General features: G+C 46.3%; 2 protein-coding genes and 1 long non-coding RNA gene across 3 annotated transcripts in view; 1 reads left to right on the forward strand and 2 right to left on the reverse strand.

Annotated features, from left to right (window-relative positions):
• The window catches only part of ARIH2 (ariadne RBR E3 ubiquitin protein ligase 2), a 36,405-nt gene extending 36,142 nt beyond the window's left edge, over positions 1-263 (reverse strand). Inside the window, exon 1 of the mRNA XM_064432845.1 lies at positions 125-263. The gene's annotated coding sequence lies outside the window, so the exon portion shown is untranslated. The remainder of the gene's footprint in view (positions 1-124) is intronic.
• SLC25A20 (solute carrier family 25 member 20) lies at positions 111-11,297 on the forward strand. The gene is made up of 9 exons (XM_064432851.1): positions 111-243; positions 853-945; positions 2,830-2,957; positions 5,110-5,200; positions 6,140-6,257; positions 7,401-7,473; positions 8,065-8,174; positions 9,487-9,611; positions 10,124-11,297. Exons 1-9 carry the CDS (start codon positions 139-141, stop codon positions 10,184-10,186), a joined length of 906 nt encoding a protein of 301 aa, XP_064288921.1. The 5' UTR covers positions 111-138; the 3' UTR covers positions 10,187-11,297.
• Positions 6,370-17,843, reverse strand: LOC135308104 (uncharacterized). Its single transcript, XR_010368629.1, has 2 exons — positions 17,326-17,843; positions 6,370-16,698 (listed from the first exon to the last, which is right to left on the reverse strand). It is a non-coding gene; the product is annotated as an uncharacterized LOC135308104 (long non-coding RNA).
• Between the last annotated feature and the right edge of the window lie 1,270 nt (positions 17,844-19,113).

A 19,113-nucleotide genomic window follows, 5' to 3' on the forward strand; every position in this document is an offset into this window, starting at 1 on the left:
CGGCCCGCCCCGCGCCCGCTTCCCGGCGTGCCCCGCACTGGGCTAAAGGTCGCGGCGCGGAGGGGGCGGCATTGGCTCGGCAGGGACGCAGCGCCCCGGTCCCGGTCCCGCTCCCGCTCCTCACCCTCCGCCGCCGCCATGGCCAAGCAGCCGCAGCCCATCAGCCCCTTGAAGAACTTCTTCGCTGGCGGTTTCGGGGGCGTCTGCCTGGTGTTCGTGGGGCACCCGCTGGACACCATCAAGGTAAGGTGGTGCGGAGTGCCCGGGAACCGGGGGGCTGCCGGTGCTCGGTGCGGTCGGGGCACCGGAGGGTGGACTACAGCTCCCGGCAGAAACTGCGCGGGAGCGGCGCGGGTCCCGGTGGGCGCTGTAGCGGAACTACAGCTCCCGGCAGGCACTGCGCCGCGGGGAGGCTGCGCTGGCCTCTGTGGTGCCGTACGGCGCCCCCTGGCGGCTTGGCGGTCTCGCAGTCCCGGTTTTAGTGAAAAACCGGGAAAAGAGCGTCGGTGTTCCCGGTGCTGGAAGGAGCTGAGAAGTGGGGTGCACCCGCCAGCCCCGTCCCGCGGCGGGAACCCGCGCCAGGGCGAGGCCAGGAGTGGCCCTGTGGGGTGCAGGGAGCTGGGGTCTTCATCTGGACGTCATCCCAGCAATTAATTAGTTAAATGAAAACTACTTATTACATTAAAATTCAGTCTCTTCTCTTCTGAAAAGGGCTGAAATAATGTCAATGTTTCTATCATTATCTTCAGGTCCGGTCACAAAACATACTCCCTAATAGCCAGAGGTGTTCTGTCAATTAAAGTTTAGATTGTAATATTTAATAAAATAATGTTTTCCTCTCCCTCTTACTAGGTCAGACTGCAAACCCAGCCTAAGCCACAGCCTGGCCAGCCCCCACTCTATTCTGGAACCTTTGACTGCTTCAGAAAAACTCTTGTTGGAGAGGTACTGTGACACCTGCCAGATATATCAGTTGTTTCTGTACATTGTAGGAACAGAAGCCTACAGAGAAGCCCTACAATTCCTGGGTTGTCAGTTAAATTGATTCTAATTAACATTTTAAAGTAGATTACAAAGTTTGGGGAGTACTTAGCATACACGTGCTCCTGGTACATGTATCTTTGTTTTGCTGAGAAAGTTTTTGGGTTCAAAGTAGCATGATTTAATGTCTGAAGTTAGACTGGAGTGAATGTTGGCAGTTGTTTTTTGGCCTTGGGATTTTGCAGGCATTTGGAGTCATCTCTGGAAATCTAAAATGGGTAATGACTTTTCTTCATGCAAGCAGTACTTTTACTTCCTTCTATAAGGTGTTATGCCACCTATGAGAAGGCAGAGGATCTTTAATTCATAGATTTTTTTTGAGAGCAGAGTGTCAATTATAGTGGTTATTCAACCTTCTGGAGAAGGTGGACAGTGGTTTTTACTCCTGAATCATCATGATCATGTTGTTGAGCCAGTCTGTTTTTTTTTTAGAAAGGCACACAGCTTTGATTTAAAGTCTTTAGTTGACAGAGAGCCCAATTTTCTGCTTTTTGAGTTTTCTCAGCAGCTATTTACCATTTGGAAATAATGGCTGTGAAGCCCAGCTGTTTATCTGCTTGCCTGAATCTCATTTCTAACTGCTGGATCTCGTTAGGTAACTCCCTGTTGAATGAAAGATCTGCCTCAAAATCTGAAATCTCCTTCCACTGTGGTATTAACAGGTTGTTATATAACCAAAGCAAATCTTGTTTCCCTGGTCTCTCCCACAAAGGAGTGGAGTGCTGTGCCAGCTCTGAATCCCTGGCAGTTTTTAACACCCCTGCTGCAGCACGGACGTCAGAGCTGAGCCATAATAACAGCCTTGTGATGGGGAGTTCAAAAGCACTGCTGCTTCTCTACTCCTACTCAGTACTCATCCATTTCTGTGAGGAGAACTACTAAACCTCTCTGCCAAGGCCTTTGGCTCCCCAATGCCCACGGGGAGCTTCAGCAGCAGTGGCTGATCTCTCAGCCAGGTGCAATTTCGTGGCAGAGCCAGTTGTGCCTGTAAGACTTCAGCATGTACTGGAAGCACTGGTTTATTGGGACAGGGGGGAAAAAAGGGGTGCAGAGACCAGCAAATATTTAATTTATGTGTATAGCCTTTGTCTAGGAAGATAATTCTCTTTTTTATTGGGCAAAGTTCAATTTAAAGGCAAGAGAAGTGAAATAAATACAGCTGCTGGGGTCTGCATTAGAACTTTTTCATGTGTGTAATCTATGAAAGGAAACATCAGGAATGTGTGGGGAAAAAGTTTGGATTTAGGGTAGGAAACAAAAAATAATTTGCTCTTGACTTTGTTCCCAAGTGAATTCATGGGGGGAGTGAAGGAATTCCAGTTGCTCTCCCTGGCTCTTCCTTTAGTTCAGGAGTGAATTCATTTCAGCGTTCTCAGGTTCAGCGTCAGGATTTTACACCACTGCATTTGACAAGTTACCAATAAAACACAGGTGCATTTCTGTGTGCAGCTGAGAGTGTTCTCTCTTGACATAATCTGTTGAGGCTCTTATTCAGGGGCTTTTACCTTCCTCATTCTTGAGATGTGTGTGCAGGCGATGATCACTGCTCTAGAAGGGTGTCAGTGCTGCCAGTGTTTCCCAGGAGGGATAGCTTTCCTCTGCAGCAGTCCCTGAGCCTCAGCTAAACATGTATGACTGCAAATGAGCAATAAACCCCTGTGTTCCTCTGATCAGTTAGACTGTTAGGTGGATCCTGTCCTGGATTGTTGCCTTTCTCTTCTCAACAAGTCGAAATGTGTGCAAAGTTTATGCCAAACCAAGTAATGCCTGTGATAATGTTTCTTGCAGGGAGTCCAAGGCTTGTATAGAGGAATGGCAGCTCCTATCATCGGGGTGACACCCATGTTTGCTGTGTGCTTCTTTGGATTTGGCTTGGGAAAAAGGCTCCAGCAGAGAAAACCTGATGATGTTTTGACGTGAGTTCCTGGTTAATCAGGCGGTCGGGAAAGGCGTCCTGAGGCTCTTGCTGCATTGTCACACGTTGAGTTGTGGTGTAGATTTGTGTCTTCTCCTGGGTGATAAATATAGTTCTGAAAAATAAACCACTCATGTTTTAATGCTTCTGGAAGCGTGGGACTGATAGCAGAGGCTAAAAACAGGCATTGTGTGGGCAGGTGGGATGCAATTCCCTTTCTACGCAGGAAGGAGCCACTGAGGAACAATTCCGGTGTAGATGAGTACAGTGAGAGTTATATAATGATTGCCTGCCAACAGTCTTGCTATTAACAGAAACTATGGCAGCAATAAATTTTCATGGTCAAGGGAGAATTGATAGCATTCACAGCCCTGATTCTCTTTTGCCTGTTAGTTATGAGTCTTCTTGTGGCCCTTCATTAGGATATGAAAACAGCCATAAAAATGTTTTATTATTATTTCTGAAAAGAGGTGTTTATGAGCAGCCCTCCTCTCAGGCATGTCTAACCTTCAAACAGCAATAGGAAGCTCAGAAAACTTGGTGGGGCTTTCTACAAGCCAACCTGTGCATGAAGAAAGCCCCCCAGCCATAAAATCCTCCTGTAGTGGGTTTGCCGAGCTGTGATTTACAGCTCCACAGGGACTGGGCTGTAGCTTAGCAACATTTTATCCCATTGTTTGTGTGCTAGGTAGGAGCTCTGTCAGGAAGCAGGAGCCCCTCCTGTGGAGCCACCTGTGGTGGGGTGTTTTGGTTTCTGTTGGAGCCTTGTCTGCACAGGGCTGGTGTGAGCACACCTGGCCCTGCAACACGAGCTGCTGCCAACAGAGCTGCCACTGCTCAGGGGGAAGCAGTGCTGAGGTGCTGGGGAACTGCTCACTCACCTCTCTTACACCATGGCAGTGTCCTCATGCAGGCAAGACTGAGGGAAAGGCCAGGGGAACAGTAGGGAATGAACAAGTGCACCATGAACTTATTCCCAGCAGCCCAATCACCTCAGTGCCTTGTGTTTTATACACATGGTGCCAACAGAGAATTTTAAGGAGCAAGCTGGAGAAGGACAGTGTAGTTTTTTGAGTCTTTACGTAGAATTCCTCTCAAGCAGAGCAGTGGAAAAGAACAAATAGCATATGTGCTGTCACTGTGCTCAGCTGTGCTGTTCTGTGGGTGCAGACCTGACACAGTAAAGGTACAGTGAGCTTGGACATGAGACCCAAAAATACAGGTCAGACTCGTGGTGCTGTGGTTATGGGTCTAGAGGCAGGCTGGATGGTTGCATTTCCCATGCTGATTTTGAAGGGAAGTTGTGGAAGGAAGAAGATGGAGAGAAACCTGAGGAGCCAATTCTGCCTTTTCTGGGGCTGAATAATCCCAAGGTGAGCTAAAAACCTCTAAACTTAGTTTGAGTAGGAGGTGCATGTGGAGTGGTAAGGGAGGTCTGAATGGTCTGGAAGATATCATGGGAATTAAAGCAGAGAAAGGTGTAAGAATTGGAATAGAATGCCATCTCTTGGGCAAGTGGAGAGAAGTGGAAGGTGTGGAATTTGATTAAATTGAGATGTTAGGTCATCTTACTAGGGGAGGGAGTAGGAGGCTGGATGTGAAGATAGTTTTGTGATGGAGAAACTCAGCTTAAGGGATTTTTGTCATGGAGACTTTGCCAGGTGAAAGCAGGGGCAGAGTGTTTGGGACAATGACAGGTTGGTAGGACAGACTGGACTTTGGCAGAGACTGAGGGAGTGAGAGGTTCTGGAGAGGAGGCTTCTGGCTGCATAAGCAGGAACATCTGGGGAATTTGGGGTCACTGAGAAGAGTATGGGGGACTGGAGGAGGAAGAGACTGAAGTTAAAGGGACTGAAAATGAATGGGAAATGCTGTAGCAAAAAACTCAAGTAGAAGGAGTATTAGCAAATAGAATGGATATGAAGAGCTGAGTTGTGGTTGCTGTAGGAACCAGTGCTTTGAGTCCTAGAGATCTTAAATGTTTAGCTCTGCATTGACAAAGCACTTCTGCACTGATAAAAGCAGTGGATGCATTTCCAGCCCCACTGCCATGTTCATGTGGAACAGCATCACCTGGGGATGGAGGGGTCTTTCTGCCCTTCATTTCCTGTGTGCTGTGTTGTGTTAGGGTCTTTTCTGTTTCCTTGGGGCAGATATCCTCAGCTGTTTGCTGCTGGCATGTTGTCAGGAGTGTTCACAACAGTAATCATGGCTCCAGGAGAGAGAATCAAGTGCCTTTTACAGGTAAGGCATTGGATGGTGGTGATGGGAATTTAATTTTAGGGGTCTTGTCTTTCCACAGCAGGAATTTCTTTGGTTAGTGCATTTACTCTGTTCTGTTTTTTGACAGGACTGAGACAACTGTCATTTAATGCAGCTGTGTCATGAAGAAGCATTAAACAAACTCACCATGACAGTATAAGTACACACAGCATTAATTGCTCTGTTCATTTTGCACAGCTCAAGCCTTATGCTGTGGGACACTATATGAGGTATCCATGGATGCCTCAGTCCTCTTCAAAGTATGGAAAAGTCAATTTTTTCTGAATGAAACTTTTCCTTAAAAAAAAAAAGCTGTAAACTTGCTAGATCATGAGACTTTCTGGTGTAAAGAAGTTCTGTTACCTTGACAGTTCCCCATGCAGAGCTAAGGAATGCATTTCCAAACAGTGTTCTGACATTTGGGTGGCTGTTAGCTCTGCACCTCCTGCGGGGGTTTTAAAGTATTGTTGGAAAATGTAAACCTGAACAAATGAAATGCCATTTTTAGCACGTGTGGGAAGCTCTGCTTGTTTCAGACTGTTGAACTCTGTTAATACAGTGATGGGTGGTCACATGTTAGTTCTGACAGACAGGATATTATCATGGGAGATTTCATACACATACAAATGGTTTGAATTTCACTATTTGAAGACTACTTTTTGTCGGTGTGGAATTACCTAAGTGACTTGAGTTATTTGAAGCTTATACTGTGGAAAAATAAAGGAGAATCTGTTCTCTGCATGGAACAGTAACCACAGCCTCAGCTTCAATGTGAGATCCACTGGAGGAAGTGAGGCAGGGGCTCCCTGGGCAGGAGTGTGTCCTCCTTCCTCTCTGGAAACACATTTCTAACCCTTGGCTGAATGATTCTGCATGGACCAGAAACCTTCAGTGTCAGAAACTCTCACTTTAACCCTGCAGATCCAGGCAGCTACAGGTGAAACCAAGTACAGTGGCTCCCTGGACTGTGCCAAGCAGCTGTACCGCGAGGCTGGCATCCGCGGCGTGTACAAGGGCACCGTGCTGACCCTCATGAGAGGTGAGGGCAGGGCTGGCCCCGTCCCTGCTGGGGACACTGCAGCATGACAAGCCTGACACAGTATGGGAGATCTCACTGTCCCTTTAGGCAACTGGAGGGGCTGTGTCACCCATTTTCTTTTTTTTTTTTTTCAGTCTGCAGAGCTACTCCAGTGCCTCAAAGGGCCTGAGAAATAAACATGAGATTCTCAGTGGGTGAGGAAGAGATTAGATGACAAGGATCAGAGGGATATAGGAAGTAATTAAGATCTGAGAAGCCAAGAGGAATGAGACACTTCAGGAGAGGAGCAGAGAGAACAAAGAGAAGAGAAAAATACAGAAGTGGGCTTTTTTAAAAAATTATTTCCTTCTTTTTTTCTTTTATTTCTCCTTGAGAGAAGGATTGTGCCTGTCTGTGGCTGTTGCTGTATAATACTGACTGCTTTAAAATCTGTGGTGGCAGCAGTTATACTTTCTGCCCTTTTCAGTCTGGGTTATTTTGAACTGGGATGTCATGACCCCTCTCTAAAATACAACAACAACTAAGTAATTGTGCCAGACCCAGAACCCTTTACGTATTTTAGTAATTCCCCTTTGAAAAACTGAAATTTCTGTATTTTGTTACTTCAGTATAGGAATTAGTTCTATCCTCTGCTTCTCACACAAGTGTAGCAGCCTGCAGTGTAACTCTGGCAGTGTCCCTAGATAGGGGCTGGTTCTCCAGTTTAGGTATGGGATAAGAATAGGCTGTGGCAGTAGCTTAAAAAAAAAACAAAACTGCAGAAAATAATTGCCAAACAGAGTCATTAGAACTAATAGTGTGCAAAATTCATGAAGTTCCTACACTGCTGTGATGTGCTGTGCAGAAATGTGGACAGTTTAGAGCTGTCTCATCATTAGTGTAATGCAACCAGTTACAGTCTGGTTTGAAAGGCTGCTGACAGAAAAGTTATTTTCCGGTTCTTGCCGTTAGCACCTGCTCTCCATGGGAAAGTTCAGACTCCTCTGTCTAAGGCAGCAGAAAATTTTTATTTTGTTTGTAGAAGAGGTTGAGAAAAGGAATCTGTATGTACTTAGTGGTGTTGCTGGGCTGGCATGGGGCTGCTGTGCCTCTGGGCTCCCTTTGGTTTCCCACTCCTCACAGCCTTTGTTGTTTACCCACCAGACGTCCCGGCCAGCGGAATGTACTTCATGACGTACGAGTGGCTGAAGAACATTCTGACCCCTGAGGGAAAGAGGTCAGTGAAATCTCACAGGCATCACTCCCTGAGCTTCCCAGACACTGCTGATTAATCTCCCCAGCTACGAAGAGATTTACAGCAGTATCATCAAAACAAATTTTAAAAAGAGAAAAATGGTTGCTCATCTAGTGAGTTGAACTGTTTTGGTCAGGGGTTAACTGACAATTAAAATAATATTCTGAGTTTCTCTCAGATTGCAGTTTGGATCTTATTAGCCAAGTAAGGAACACTTAAAGTAGTTTCAACTCTCTATGGACACTACATGCTGGGGGGCTTTGGTGGAATTTTTGTGGGGGGTTGGTTGGTTGGTTTGGTTTTTGGTTTGTTTTTTTGTTGTTTTTTTTTTCCCAGAGCATGTGTGTGTGTGCTGCTGAATAAAAAGATTTGAATCTTTAGCGTGGAGTTGGTCCATCTTGGAAGGGTTGCTCAGATACTGCACTCTGTCTGCAGCATTGTGCTGCCTTCTGGCTGCCAGCCAGGCTGTCTTTTTGATTGTCATCTTAGTCAAACAGTGAGTTTGACATTTTTGTCCTTTTTAAATCTTTTTTTTTCACTTTTTCCTCCCACCCCACTCTGATCCTGCCGCAGCGTGAGTGACCTCAGTGTGCCTAGGATCCTCTTTGCTGGGGGTCTGGCTGGGATCTTCAACTGGGCAGTTGCCATTCCACCAGACGTGCTGAAATCACGTTTCCAGACTGGTGAGTTGCATTCCAGTGTCACAGCCACACTCGCTGTGGTGCTCCTGGGAGTGGGCTGGGCAGGGATGGAAGATGCCTTCTGGGAGGCAGCAGGTCTTGAGTGCTGCTTGAAACAAGTGTATGAAAAACCCAAGGGTGTTCCTAGCATTCTAGCTGGTTTCCTTACAAATTTTTGGTTGCACTGCTCTGTTTCTGAATCCTTGATGATATAATGACCTTGATTTGGGGTACCTGATTTGAAACCTAAGCATAGAACTCATAATTGAATTGTCATAGCTGTTTTATAACAAATGCAATTTTTTGAGAGTTTTTATTATTTCACTTCAGACATAATTGTATAAATTGTAGCCTGTGCTATCTGCAGTTTATAGTAACAGGGTGTGACATACTGAGAGCGTTGCTTTTGGACTGGCAGCTCTGTTCTTTAATGTCTGTGGCCTAATTACAGTTAGTATAACCCCAGACCTTGTGCTTCAGCAGAGTTTGACAGGTTTTTTGTTGGTTTCTCTGCCAGTCCTGTCAATGAATATTTTTGTTAAGGCTCCCCATGGTCTCTGTGGACTCAGCTTTCCACTGGACAGTGACCATTTTTCTTGAGTCACAGATCATGATGGTCAGTGCAGGAAACCTCATTTCTTTTTCTCTGAGAAATGGCTGCTGTGGTTGTTTGTGCCATAACAAGAGCTGAGAGAAACCCATTACAGCTTTGATCCTGTTCCACTGAGCCAGTCCCCAGTGCTGCTATGTGGATGACATGGGTCATGGTGGTTCAGTTTAACTGATCTGTGGATTATCTCTTCAGAGGGCTGGCAGAGGCAGCATTTCCCAGGGCAGTGTCAGGAGAAGGAAGAAATTGTTTTTTGAGTAGAGTAGCTTTTGAAAAACACCTCAGCATATCCATGTAACATCAGCATTAGAACATCCTGTGCTTTTCATTTGAAGTCTGTTGGTGTTCTTGGCTGGGGCATGTGATAGGATCATTTTCTTATTAACCAGCTTCATCAGTTTTTCTATCTGACATTCCTATCAGCCAAGTGCAGCTCTTGGGAGAGCTGTGATCAGCAGTGCAAGTAACAGCTCAGACTTCCAACCCCGACAAAAATTATTCTCCTTTCTTCCCTGCCTGCAATGACTTGATTCTTTGGTTATGGTGAGCACCTAACTTCTGTTCACTGAGCCTTTACTGAGCTCTCTTGTCTGTTTGCAATAGCAGTGTGAACCTGTTGAAAATCCTGGGCTCTTACCTATGGCACATCCTTCAGCCTTTGTCACTGCCACACATCTGGGCTAATGTGCTGTGCATCCCTTTCAGCTCCTGCAGGAAAATACCCAAATGGCTTTAGAGATGTGCTGAGGGAGCTCATCAGAGAGGAAGGAGTTGCATCTCTGTACAAGGGGTTCACAGCTGTGATGATCAGGGCCTTTCCTGCCAACGCGGTGAGTACACTGTAGTTCGGCTGGGTTTGGGGACGTGGTGCTCACAGTGAGTGCTGGCAGTCTGGAGAGGACACACACACACTCTGCCTGTTCACTCTTGTGCCATTCCAGACATGTTCTTGTACACCTGTCACAGGTACTTTTGGTTGTTGGTGTCCAGATTCTAAAACTGTGCTTTAATCTAGGAGCAACAAGTAAATCTTTCTTCAAAGCTTTGCATGGAAGCTCTTTGTTGAATTTCTCTGATAGTTTTTAGCTACTGGTTGTACATCCAACTGTAGAAGATGGAATAAGTTTGGACTCACTTCCCCTTCAATAAATAATGAGCCTAACAGAGCCAAAGCTCAGCCTTTGTGTGGAGGGATACAGTAGAATTGTTGCTTCTGGGTCAAGACTTTTTTTGTCCTCTTCCTTCCATATAAACACATCAGGTGTTCATAGTGCAACAGTTCAAAAGCCTTATTTGAAAGAGATTTTTAGAATCCTTATTTGTTCTGTGTTCTCTTTTCCAGGCATGTTTTCTTGGTTTTGAAGTCGCTATGAAGTTTCTTAACTGGATTGCACCTGGTCTATGAAGACTAGGAAGTCTGGAGAAGAGAGAGAAGGAAGAGAGTGCAAATCTGCCTCAGAGGAATAAATTAATGATCACTTAATATTTCAGGAATAATTGTTTGCCTAATACCTTTTTGCCTTTCTCACAATCTTTAGGTGGTGCTATGTGCCAGTCAGAAATGCAAGCTGTGACTCTGACAGAGTTGGTGAGGAGCTAGGGGTGACAAATCTTCTGAGCCAGCCACAGCAGTGACACTGCTAACACACAGCTGTCACTGTCACATGTGCTACTTTAAGTACTTCCTCATGGAAGAAGAGGACACATCTTAAAATGTAATTCTTTATTTACTGAAGAAACATGTAGCTATTAATGCTGAAAAACCTCCTTAAAATAATTTTTGTGCAGCATCTACTTAACTCTCAGGGCATAAGTTAGCAGCTGCACATGGTTGTGCCTGCAAGCAATGTCAGACAATGTTCTCATCTCCTGTACTTTTTCAGTTGTGGCTGTTTCTGTGTTAACACTGGCTTTAATCTCCTGTGCATGTACAGCAGCAAGCACAGCTCAGCAGGGGAGGCCAGAGCTATGTCCCAGTGGGTTGAGGGTGTTGCAGGTACCATATCAGGTCTTGCACGCTGATCTTTTCTGTGGAACTAGGACACAAAATGCATTATGTTTAACATTTGTACTAAGCTTTACTGAGGGAGCCAGTGGGGAGATGTGTTTGATTAACCTGAACTTTTCTCTCAAATCCTTTCTGTCCCATTGAAGAGAGCCCAAATGTGATTTCAAAAGTGCAGCACAGCTCATAGCAATCTGTGATATATTTGATTCATCAAATACTGTGTCCTGGGATTCAATCCCTGACATTGATGTGAGAAAATTTAACAGCATTTCCAAGAACTGAATTTCTCTGACACGAGGGGGACACATGAAGAGGACACTGGCTCTGCATTTTTGTCTAACTTTATTCTTCCTCCTGTTCCTTGGTTTTATCTTACTCTTATTAAACATGATCACATTTTCATTTGAGAAGTGACTAATACTGAGAAGCAAAAAGCAAATTTTAATTTATTTTGGTTGTGATGCAGTGTTATTTGAACTCAATAAAACTAGGTGCTGCTTGGCTAGAATGTGTGCTTTGGTTCATTTACTTTTTGCATGGTCATGCATGCTAAGTTTTGCAAAAAATTTCAATTCTTAATTCTCAGATTGATTGGTAAATAAGCTGTGCTGTGCTGTCTTTGATTGCTAACCCCTTGCCTTTTAGCTTTTCAATTTCTGACATGAACAATGGAAAGGAATATTCTGCACTTGGCATGTTTGTCATACAAGTCCTTTTAGGTGCTGCATTGTGGATGCAAATTTTTAACTATAAAGCAACACACTAAATAGCACATCTTGGAACAAATTACACATACTTTGTAGAAAGTACCTGGCATGGTCTGTTGGCCTGTACCATGAGGACACAGCCTTCATCTTGGCTTTCCACAGGCAGGGGCAGCCCTAAGAACTTAATGCTGTGGAGAAGCCTTGAATTCTACTTTCCTTCCCAGTTATTTTTGGGAAGAACAGAAGGGAACCTGCCTTCCTCAGAGTCCACCTCTTGTGTTTTACAGGGCAGGAGGGGTAGCCCCTGATGTAGGAAAATCTCAGTCACATGGAGCTGCTTCTGCATTTCACTGCCACTGTACCACCAGGGGCCTTCCCCACTCCGCAGTGCTCAGCAGTGGCTGCTGTTCCTCCTCTGATGGATGCAATACTTGGTGTGAACACTGAGTTAGTACTGGTTTGGGGAAGTGATTACAGGATATAAACCTCTCAAATGGTTTTAAACACAGTTCTGGGTTTACTGAGGCCAAATCCCAGCTAGTTTTAAGATGACCAGGTCTGCTCTGATGGCTCTGTGCTGCCTCACCACAAAATGCTGCCCTGTGCTGCTTTGGTGGCTGCTCTGGCTTCTTTCTGATTTCCAGGCTGAGGCTGTGGTACCTAGGAGCAACTTCCAGCTTTAAGAAGTGTTATAAAGCTGAAATTTATTTTCAATTCTATTTATGTGCTCAGAAATACTGACACTTCTTGGGGGGGACAGAAGTGTATATTCTTTCATAAAATTTCAGACAGTGATGCTTAAAGCTGCCCATTCCAGCTGCCCTGTCAACTGCATCCTGTTGACCTCCTAAGCTCCCAGAAAGCTGGGAAGAGCTGGAGCAGAGGAAGGCTAGATCCCCAAAGCTTGGTCATGAGCTGTGCACTATGGTTAGTGCTCTCATCCACCCCAGTCCTATCAATCCCAAGTGTTGCAGACTGTGAAAAACATAAAATTCTTGGAGACCAAATCAGGGACAAGTAATGCCTTGGATTGAGCTGCTGGGTTTGAGAGCACAGCTCCTGCATTTGAGCAGCAAGGAGCCCACTCTCAGTCTGTGTCCTGGCCTCTGGCTTGGTGCTCAACAACTTTACCTTGGCTGTGCTGTCACCAGCTGAGCCTCTTCAGTCTGTGGCCTTAAGCAGTACTGGCCCTGGAAGACTGAAATATTCCCTTCACTCTCTACTGCTTCAGTTGTTACCAGTAACTGTAGACTCTTTTCCTTCTGCCAAACTATCCCTTTTAACACTTTTTTTCTTGAATATTTCAGATCCTGACTTATCCTAATTATATTCTGTATTCTTCCCACTCTAAGGTTTTTGCAGAGCTTTGTATTTTGCGTGATAACATTCTGTTGTTTACCATGGTTGATTTCATTTGGTGCTTTTAGCTAAGTAAAATATGGCAGAAGACAATCAGGGATGAGGGGCTGCTTTCCAACAGCAATGGCAGGAGAAGAGCTTTGCAAAGGCTCATCAGACACATCTGCTTGCTTATTCAAAAACTGAAACCCAGGCACCCTGGAAATGTTTAAAAAGCTGCTCATATCTCTAAAGACTCTGCCATACAAAATTTGCCAATTCCTTGCCTCTAATGTGTGCAGCCTCAGAAAGAGAGAAGGATTTTAACACAAGCATGATTTTCTATACCCTGAGGACTCTTTTGCTTTCAGAGGCCTAGATTTGCATTCAAATGTTATTTTCTAATTGCCCAGGTTCTTGTGGGAATTCAGGCAGTGTATCTGCAGTTTAAGGGCACACAGCAGCAGCTGGTACACTGGTGCCAGCCAGTGATACCAATGATAATTTTCTTTATGCTCCTTGTTCTGATAACATCTGGGTTTGCTGTATCAGTGCCCTGAGGCTCTTGTGCTGTACTTCCTCCTGGCCCCTTCTGCTTTGATACAAGTGATTTTTGCAGTGGTGATTCAAGGTGTCTGGGAGTATTCCAGAAGTAACCCATGATAGATAAATCTCCTGTGCTTGCATTTCTCTGCCCATTGTGGGCGAGTGCCTTTTGTGCACACTCAGCATTGCTATAGTCACAAAAAGGTCCTTGGAACACCCCTGACAAGTCAGTCTTGATCAAATTTGTCTAATTAAATGAAGCTACCTGTGGGAGGCACATTCAGTACAGACTCTCCAGTTTGGAAAAGAACATTGCAAGGTAGATCTTACGAATGGTGTGCCATGTCAAGGGGATGCATTTACTCATATTTCTCACAGGACAAGATATACAATGAGGAGATCAAGCAATATTTAGAGAGAATGCAAAAAAAAATCACAGAAGAACAGTTCATCAGCATCTACTGAAAACTGATAGGGCTGCAAAGCCTTGGCACAGGGTGTTCCTGAATTGCTGGTTGATGGGATTTGGAGGGTGTGCTAGGGAAGGCACAACTAGTGTTTCATTTATTGTGTTATTTCTGTCAGCATCTGCTGCTGGACATTGCTGGGCAGAGGAAGAGACAGGCTTAAAATCTTCATCAGTTTGGCTGGTGTTTTTACAATATTATGGGCAAACAATGACTAGTTCTGTGGGGTCTGCACAGAGGAGCTTGGGCTGGCTATGTACCTTCAAATAAAAACATACACTAGGACACAGCACCACCTATAGCTTTGCATGTGCCCAATTGGCTCTAATGTTCAATTTTCCATTTCTACATTGTGCTTTTTATCTGCTGCCTCTTGGATAAGAGGACTGCTATGTCAATATCCTGTTTGTGCCAGTGAGAGACCAGCCTTGTGCACAGCCTGAACAAAGTGGTTTTCACCACCACACAGTTCCCAGGATGACAGAGCAGTTGAGGCTGGAAGGCATCTCTGGACACAGCCCAGTGCAGCCCTCCTGCTCAGAGCAGGGCCCACGAGTGCAGGTTGCCCAGGTTCAGTTGGGTTCTTAAAATCTCCAGGGATGGAAACTTTACAGCTTCTTGGGGAAACCAGTTCCAGCTTCACAAAAAAACAAGTTCTCTTATGTCTAAGAGGAACTTGATGTATTTCAATGTCACTAGATATCACTGAGAATAGTCTGGCTCCACCTTCTAAACCTTCTCTGGTCAGGGACCCATACACATCAGTAGGATCCTCATAAAGCCTCCTCCAGGCTGAACAATTCAATTTCTCCTGGTCTCCTCATATTGCAAATGCTCCAGTTCCTTCACCTTCTCTGCAGTGCTCACTGGACTGTCCAGTACATCAATGCCTCTCCTGTGCTGGGGAGCCCAGAACTGGGCTGCAGCTGTGGCCTCACCAGTGCTGAGAGCAGGGAAGGTTCATCTCCCCAGGCCTGGTGGCAATGATTTTCCTACAGCAGCCCAGCAGGCTGCTGGCCTTCTTTGCCACAAGGGCATACTGGTGTCCTGTGTTCTCCTCCTCATGACATCCTGCTTCCAGCTGTAACGTGTGACTGCACTGCTGGTCCAGGCTTGTCCAGCCACAGGCTAAAATGCCTGCTGAGTCAGTGGCACGAAGCCATGCATGCTGTGGCACTGTGACAGTGGCACTGAGTGTGCTCTGCACCGAAGGCTTTCGGTGGTGCTGGCTGAAAATAGACCCGGCTGCCCTGGCAGCTGCATCCTGGGGATTTTTGCTCCTGACTCAGATGATGGCAGGGAGATGCCTGCCTTGGAGCTGGGGGCTTCCCAGGAGGGTGGGTGGGGAGGGATTGCTGGGATTTCTGCCTCTTCTCTGATCTCCAGGATGCCTTCTGGGTGATGGGATCAAGGGCTGCTGTGCTCATTCAGCGTGTTGGGCTCTGGACTTGGCTCTGTCTGACCCCATTTTACCACACTTTGTCTTTCTGCCCAGCGGACCCTGCCCTGAGAAAACTGTCCAGTGAAGGGGGGAAACAGGCTGCCTGGTGCTTGAATGCTTGAAACAGAAAACCATTTCTAATTTAGGGAGATTTGTGTATAAAACCAAGAACATTTTCCGTTACCTCAATGTATTAGAATAGCTCTGCAAGTGTATCTCAAACCTGGTAAAAATGTAAACATTAAGGAGACATTGGACTGGATTTTTACTCTGTGTCTGAATTCAGACATCAGATTAAGTTCAGACAGTTCAGTTTAAGCTCAGACAGATCCTTTTCAGCTATTTATGATGCACAGGTTGTCCCTAGGCTTACTAGAAGCATGGCTGTAAAGATCAGTATCAAAGTTTTAGCAATAGGCCACAGATAAGCTCCACTTCCCTTTGCAGGTGACAGTTGGAGTGTTGATTTGCTGAAGGACACGGTGCTGTTGCTAACCCTTGGCATGGAGGGCGGAAGCCTGAGATGTTTGTCCGTGCAATGAGCTGACTTCCCTTCTTCACTGGAGACCTGAGCTCAGGCTGCTCCCTCAGCGCTGCTGCTGCTGCTGCTGCTCTGGGCCTGGGAGAAGTTGCACACAAGCTCTGGATACTAAAGTAAATGTTGAGCTGCCTGGATATGGATTCCCCAAGGCTGAAAGCGTATCCCAGCAGACACATTTCTCCTTGGTACTATTTCCTAATACTGTTTCCTAATAGTTATTTATTACTGTCAGCTGCTGGCTCCTTCCTCTCTCCACTCCTGCCATCAAAATATTCTAAACTGTGATTTAGCTTTGAATGTTTGTCCCAGAGACCAAAGGCAAGGAAATCAATTCTCTGTCCCTTCCCATCTTTAATCCCTACACAGATTTCAGCAGAATCAGCTGAAATGCTGAAAAGGTGTAAAATTACAGCGAGTCCTCCTTCTCCTGGGGCTAAGCCCATGTGATTCAGAAAAGCTCCTGAATGCCTGCATAGACAAATCCTAAAAAAATACTTCCCTCTGAAACATAATCCTCCCGCTCATCCCCCACCCCTCCCTGCCTGCTCACCCTTGACTCCCTATCACTCACTGCCAAGCAATTATCTGCTTCGTTTGCTGCCTCCTGGCCGGAGCCAAAGTTCAGGATCTGGCAGTGGATGGCAGGAGATCACTCTGCGGAGGGAACTCGCTGTTCTCCCGGCCCCAGCACCCATTTCCCATGGGAGCAGGCGTGCCCAGCTGCGAGGCACGGCCAGCCTCTGGCTCCTGCTGCAGAGCTTCTCCTGGGAAGGAGCCTGGAGCGGAGGGCAGGAGGCCAGAGCAGGGTCTCCTCTTGCTCTGCATCCCGGGGAACGGGCCGGGACAGCAGGCACAGGGTGGTCAGCAGCCTAAGAGAGGAAATGCCAAGTCATGATGACTGCACCTAAGAAACCCCTCTCTTCTGCCCTCAGACCTTTGTTATCTCTCTGTAAGACCACAGGTCACTTTTGCTTCGACCCTTACTACTGGACTGTTTCTAAAACTCCTGTACCCTATATAAACCCCTCAGAAGAGGAGCTGTCACTGGGGCCTTCGCAGAGGCTGCCAATAAAGGACATCTCTGTGGAACCTCACACAGTGCTTCTCTCTCTCTCTGCCTCTGCCGCTGCTGCAGCCTTAGCAAAGCAAAAGAGCTGAAGTCACCAAAGAGCTAGAAATCACCTAAGAGCTGAAATCACCAAGAGCTGAACTGCTTGCTAAGGTTGCCTGAGGCTGGGAGCTGCCGGGGAGCCCGGCCAGGCTGTGCTGAGCAGGCCTGCGCTAGCCGGGCCCACACAGCCAGCCGGGACACCCCGAACCCGGCCTAGGCCCGCGTTAGGCCGGGGTGGGGAATGGCTGCGGGCACAGCCCTGGTACCCCGGGCATCTCTGGGCTTGCCCACCGCCCACCTGCTGCAGGAGGAAAGAGCTGGCCCAGATCCCCCACCCAAACTCCATCGGACAGGGAAGTTCAGCTTCCCCGGGCTGGGGAGGCACCTGCGGTGGAAGATGGATGAGGCATGGTGACATGGCACTGGTGTTAAATGTCTGTCTCTCCCAACATGAGCAATTCCTTGTGCTGTGGATGAATCTCTTAGCTGCTGATGACAAATTGTTGGGGGTTTCCCCGTTTTCTTCCCTATGGGTGCAGCTCAGAGGATGAAGCATCCACACGGTTTGCCCCAAAAGCACAGACTGTTCTTGGCATTTCTCTCATTAATGCTCACAAAATGCAGCTTGCAGCTGTCCTGCTCTCCAGTGTGGGCATGTCCAGAGATGCCAGAGCTGCCTGCTGCTTTGGGAGAGGAGACCTTCCCAGAAAAGCAGCCCTTCCCGAGGACAGCTCTGTGCTGACCTCTCCCCTCTCCCCCTGCTTCATTCCATGCTCCTCTGGCACAGGGGTGGGTGAGAGTGTCTGCAGAGACCTGTCCCAAAGGGAGCTGGGTTGTGAAGCACAGCTCCTCCACCTCCCTCCCTCAGCAAACAGAATTTAATTCAGCTCAGGGCAGTCTTTCTGGGAAAGATAAAAGCAGGCTGTGTCATTAACAATGGGTTTGGGTCTCAGACCGAGGGTCTCTCAGCCCAAAGCTCTGCCTTCAGTGAGAAGAGCAGGGGGCACAAAAAGCACCCAGCTGCACCTCCCCAGGGTGCTGCCATCAGCTCTGCCTTCCACAGCCACCAGCTGGGATTTACAGCCTGTATCCACACCCAGGGCTCTGGGCTTGTTTTAAATACAATTACCTTCCAGACACCTTCCTGGGTTTGGCCTCTCCAGTGTCTAATGGCAGTGAGCAGCACTGTTTAATTATGTGCTGCTTTGTTTCAGATTGGCTGAACGGTTTCACTGACGTTACTTAAATCTTGTCCTGTGAGAAATAATGACATATTGTTCCCCTTCATCTTTCCTGCAATAGTTTTTAACTTTCTGGCCTTTCTCCTTTGGGTTCTTTTTCAAGTTGATGTCTTATTTAGCCTATACTTATATAATGTCTTTCCCCCTATTTTGTATTTCTTCAACATACCATTTTTTAATAAAAATATATTTTTTACCAGCCATATTGATATTTTTATTCTATTCTCTATTAGTTTCCTCTTGCACTGGCACATCTGGTTAACAAAATGGGTATTGATCTCTAACTATGCTTAAAAGTTTCTTTATTGAGTAGCTGGCTGATAATCTGTCCTCTATAGGTTCCTCTATAATTAAATTTGACTGGAATAACCCCCCAACTTTTACTATATTCACAGAGCATTCTTTGCTGAAGGTGGTGTACACATTGGGAAAGGATGAGGGGTTTAATTTAATCCATATTGCTTAGCAACATTTACACAATCAATAAACAAGCACTGTTTTTCTGAACAAAAGACTGCCCAGCCTTTCTCCATCCTGACTGTTGTTGGTGATGGCAAAGCTGACAGTGTCCAGCCTGCTGCATTTAGGGTGTTCCCTTCTTGTTTTGTGTCCCTTTTATTCACACTTCAGGTCACCTGCTAAAGCTTTGCTCAGAATAATGGCAAGATCTTGAAGTGAGGTGTCCATGGAAGAGGCTCGTCTTGATTCTCATGTCTTGTTTTACTTGCTGACAGCTGCTGATCACATTAGTCACATGGCTGTTTACCCTCCCTGAAACATGATTGCTAGGAGCCTCAAAAACTGTTAAATGTTTGCCCACAAGTATTTTCCCAAGTAAGATCTTTGGCAATTGGGTGTCACTTCTGAAATTCCCTACAATTTAGCTTCTAAGGGAAAGATCTTTCCAAAGTCACCGGTATCCTGGGATGCAT

This window comes from Passer domesticus, chromosome 9, assembly GCF_036417665.1.
Source record: "Passer domesticus isolate bPasDom1 chromosome 9, bPasDom1.hap1, whole genome shotgun sequence".
NCBI classification, from domain to species: domain Eukaryota; kingdom Metazoa; phylum Chordata; class Aves; order Passeriformes; family Passeridae; genus Passer; species Passer domesticus.

What these genes read in the sequence shown, in the direction of transcription:
- SLC25A20 (XM_064432851.1), top strand. Translation starts at nt 139, where the DNA reads ATGGCCAAGCAGCCGCAGCCCATCAGCCCCTTGAAGAACTTCTTCGCT. An exon ending in GAAAAACTCTTGTTGGAGAG is followed by an intron (nt 946 to 2,829) that starts GTACTGTGACAC and finishes TGTTTCTTGCAG; the next exon opens with GGAGTCCAAGGCTTGTATAG. An exon ending in GGGCCTTTCCTGCCAACGCG is followed by an intron (nt 9,612 to 10,123) that starts GTGAGTACACTG and finishes TCTCTTTTCCAG; the next exon opens with GCATGTTTTCTTGGTTTTGA.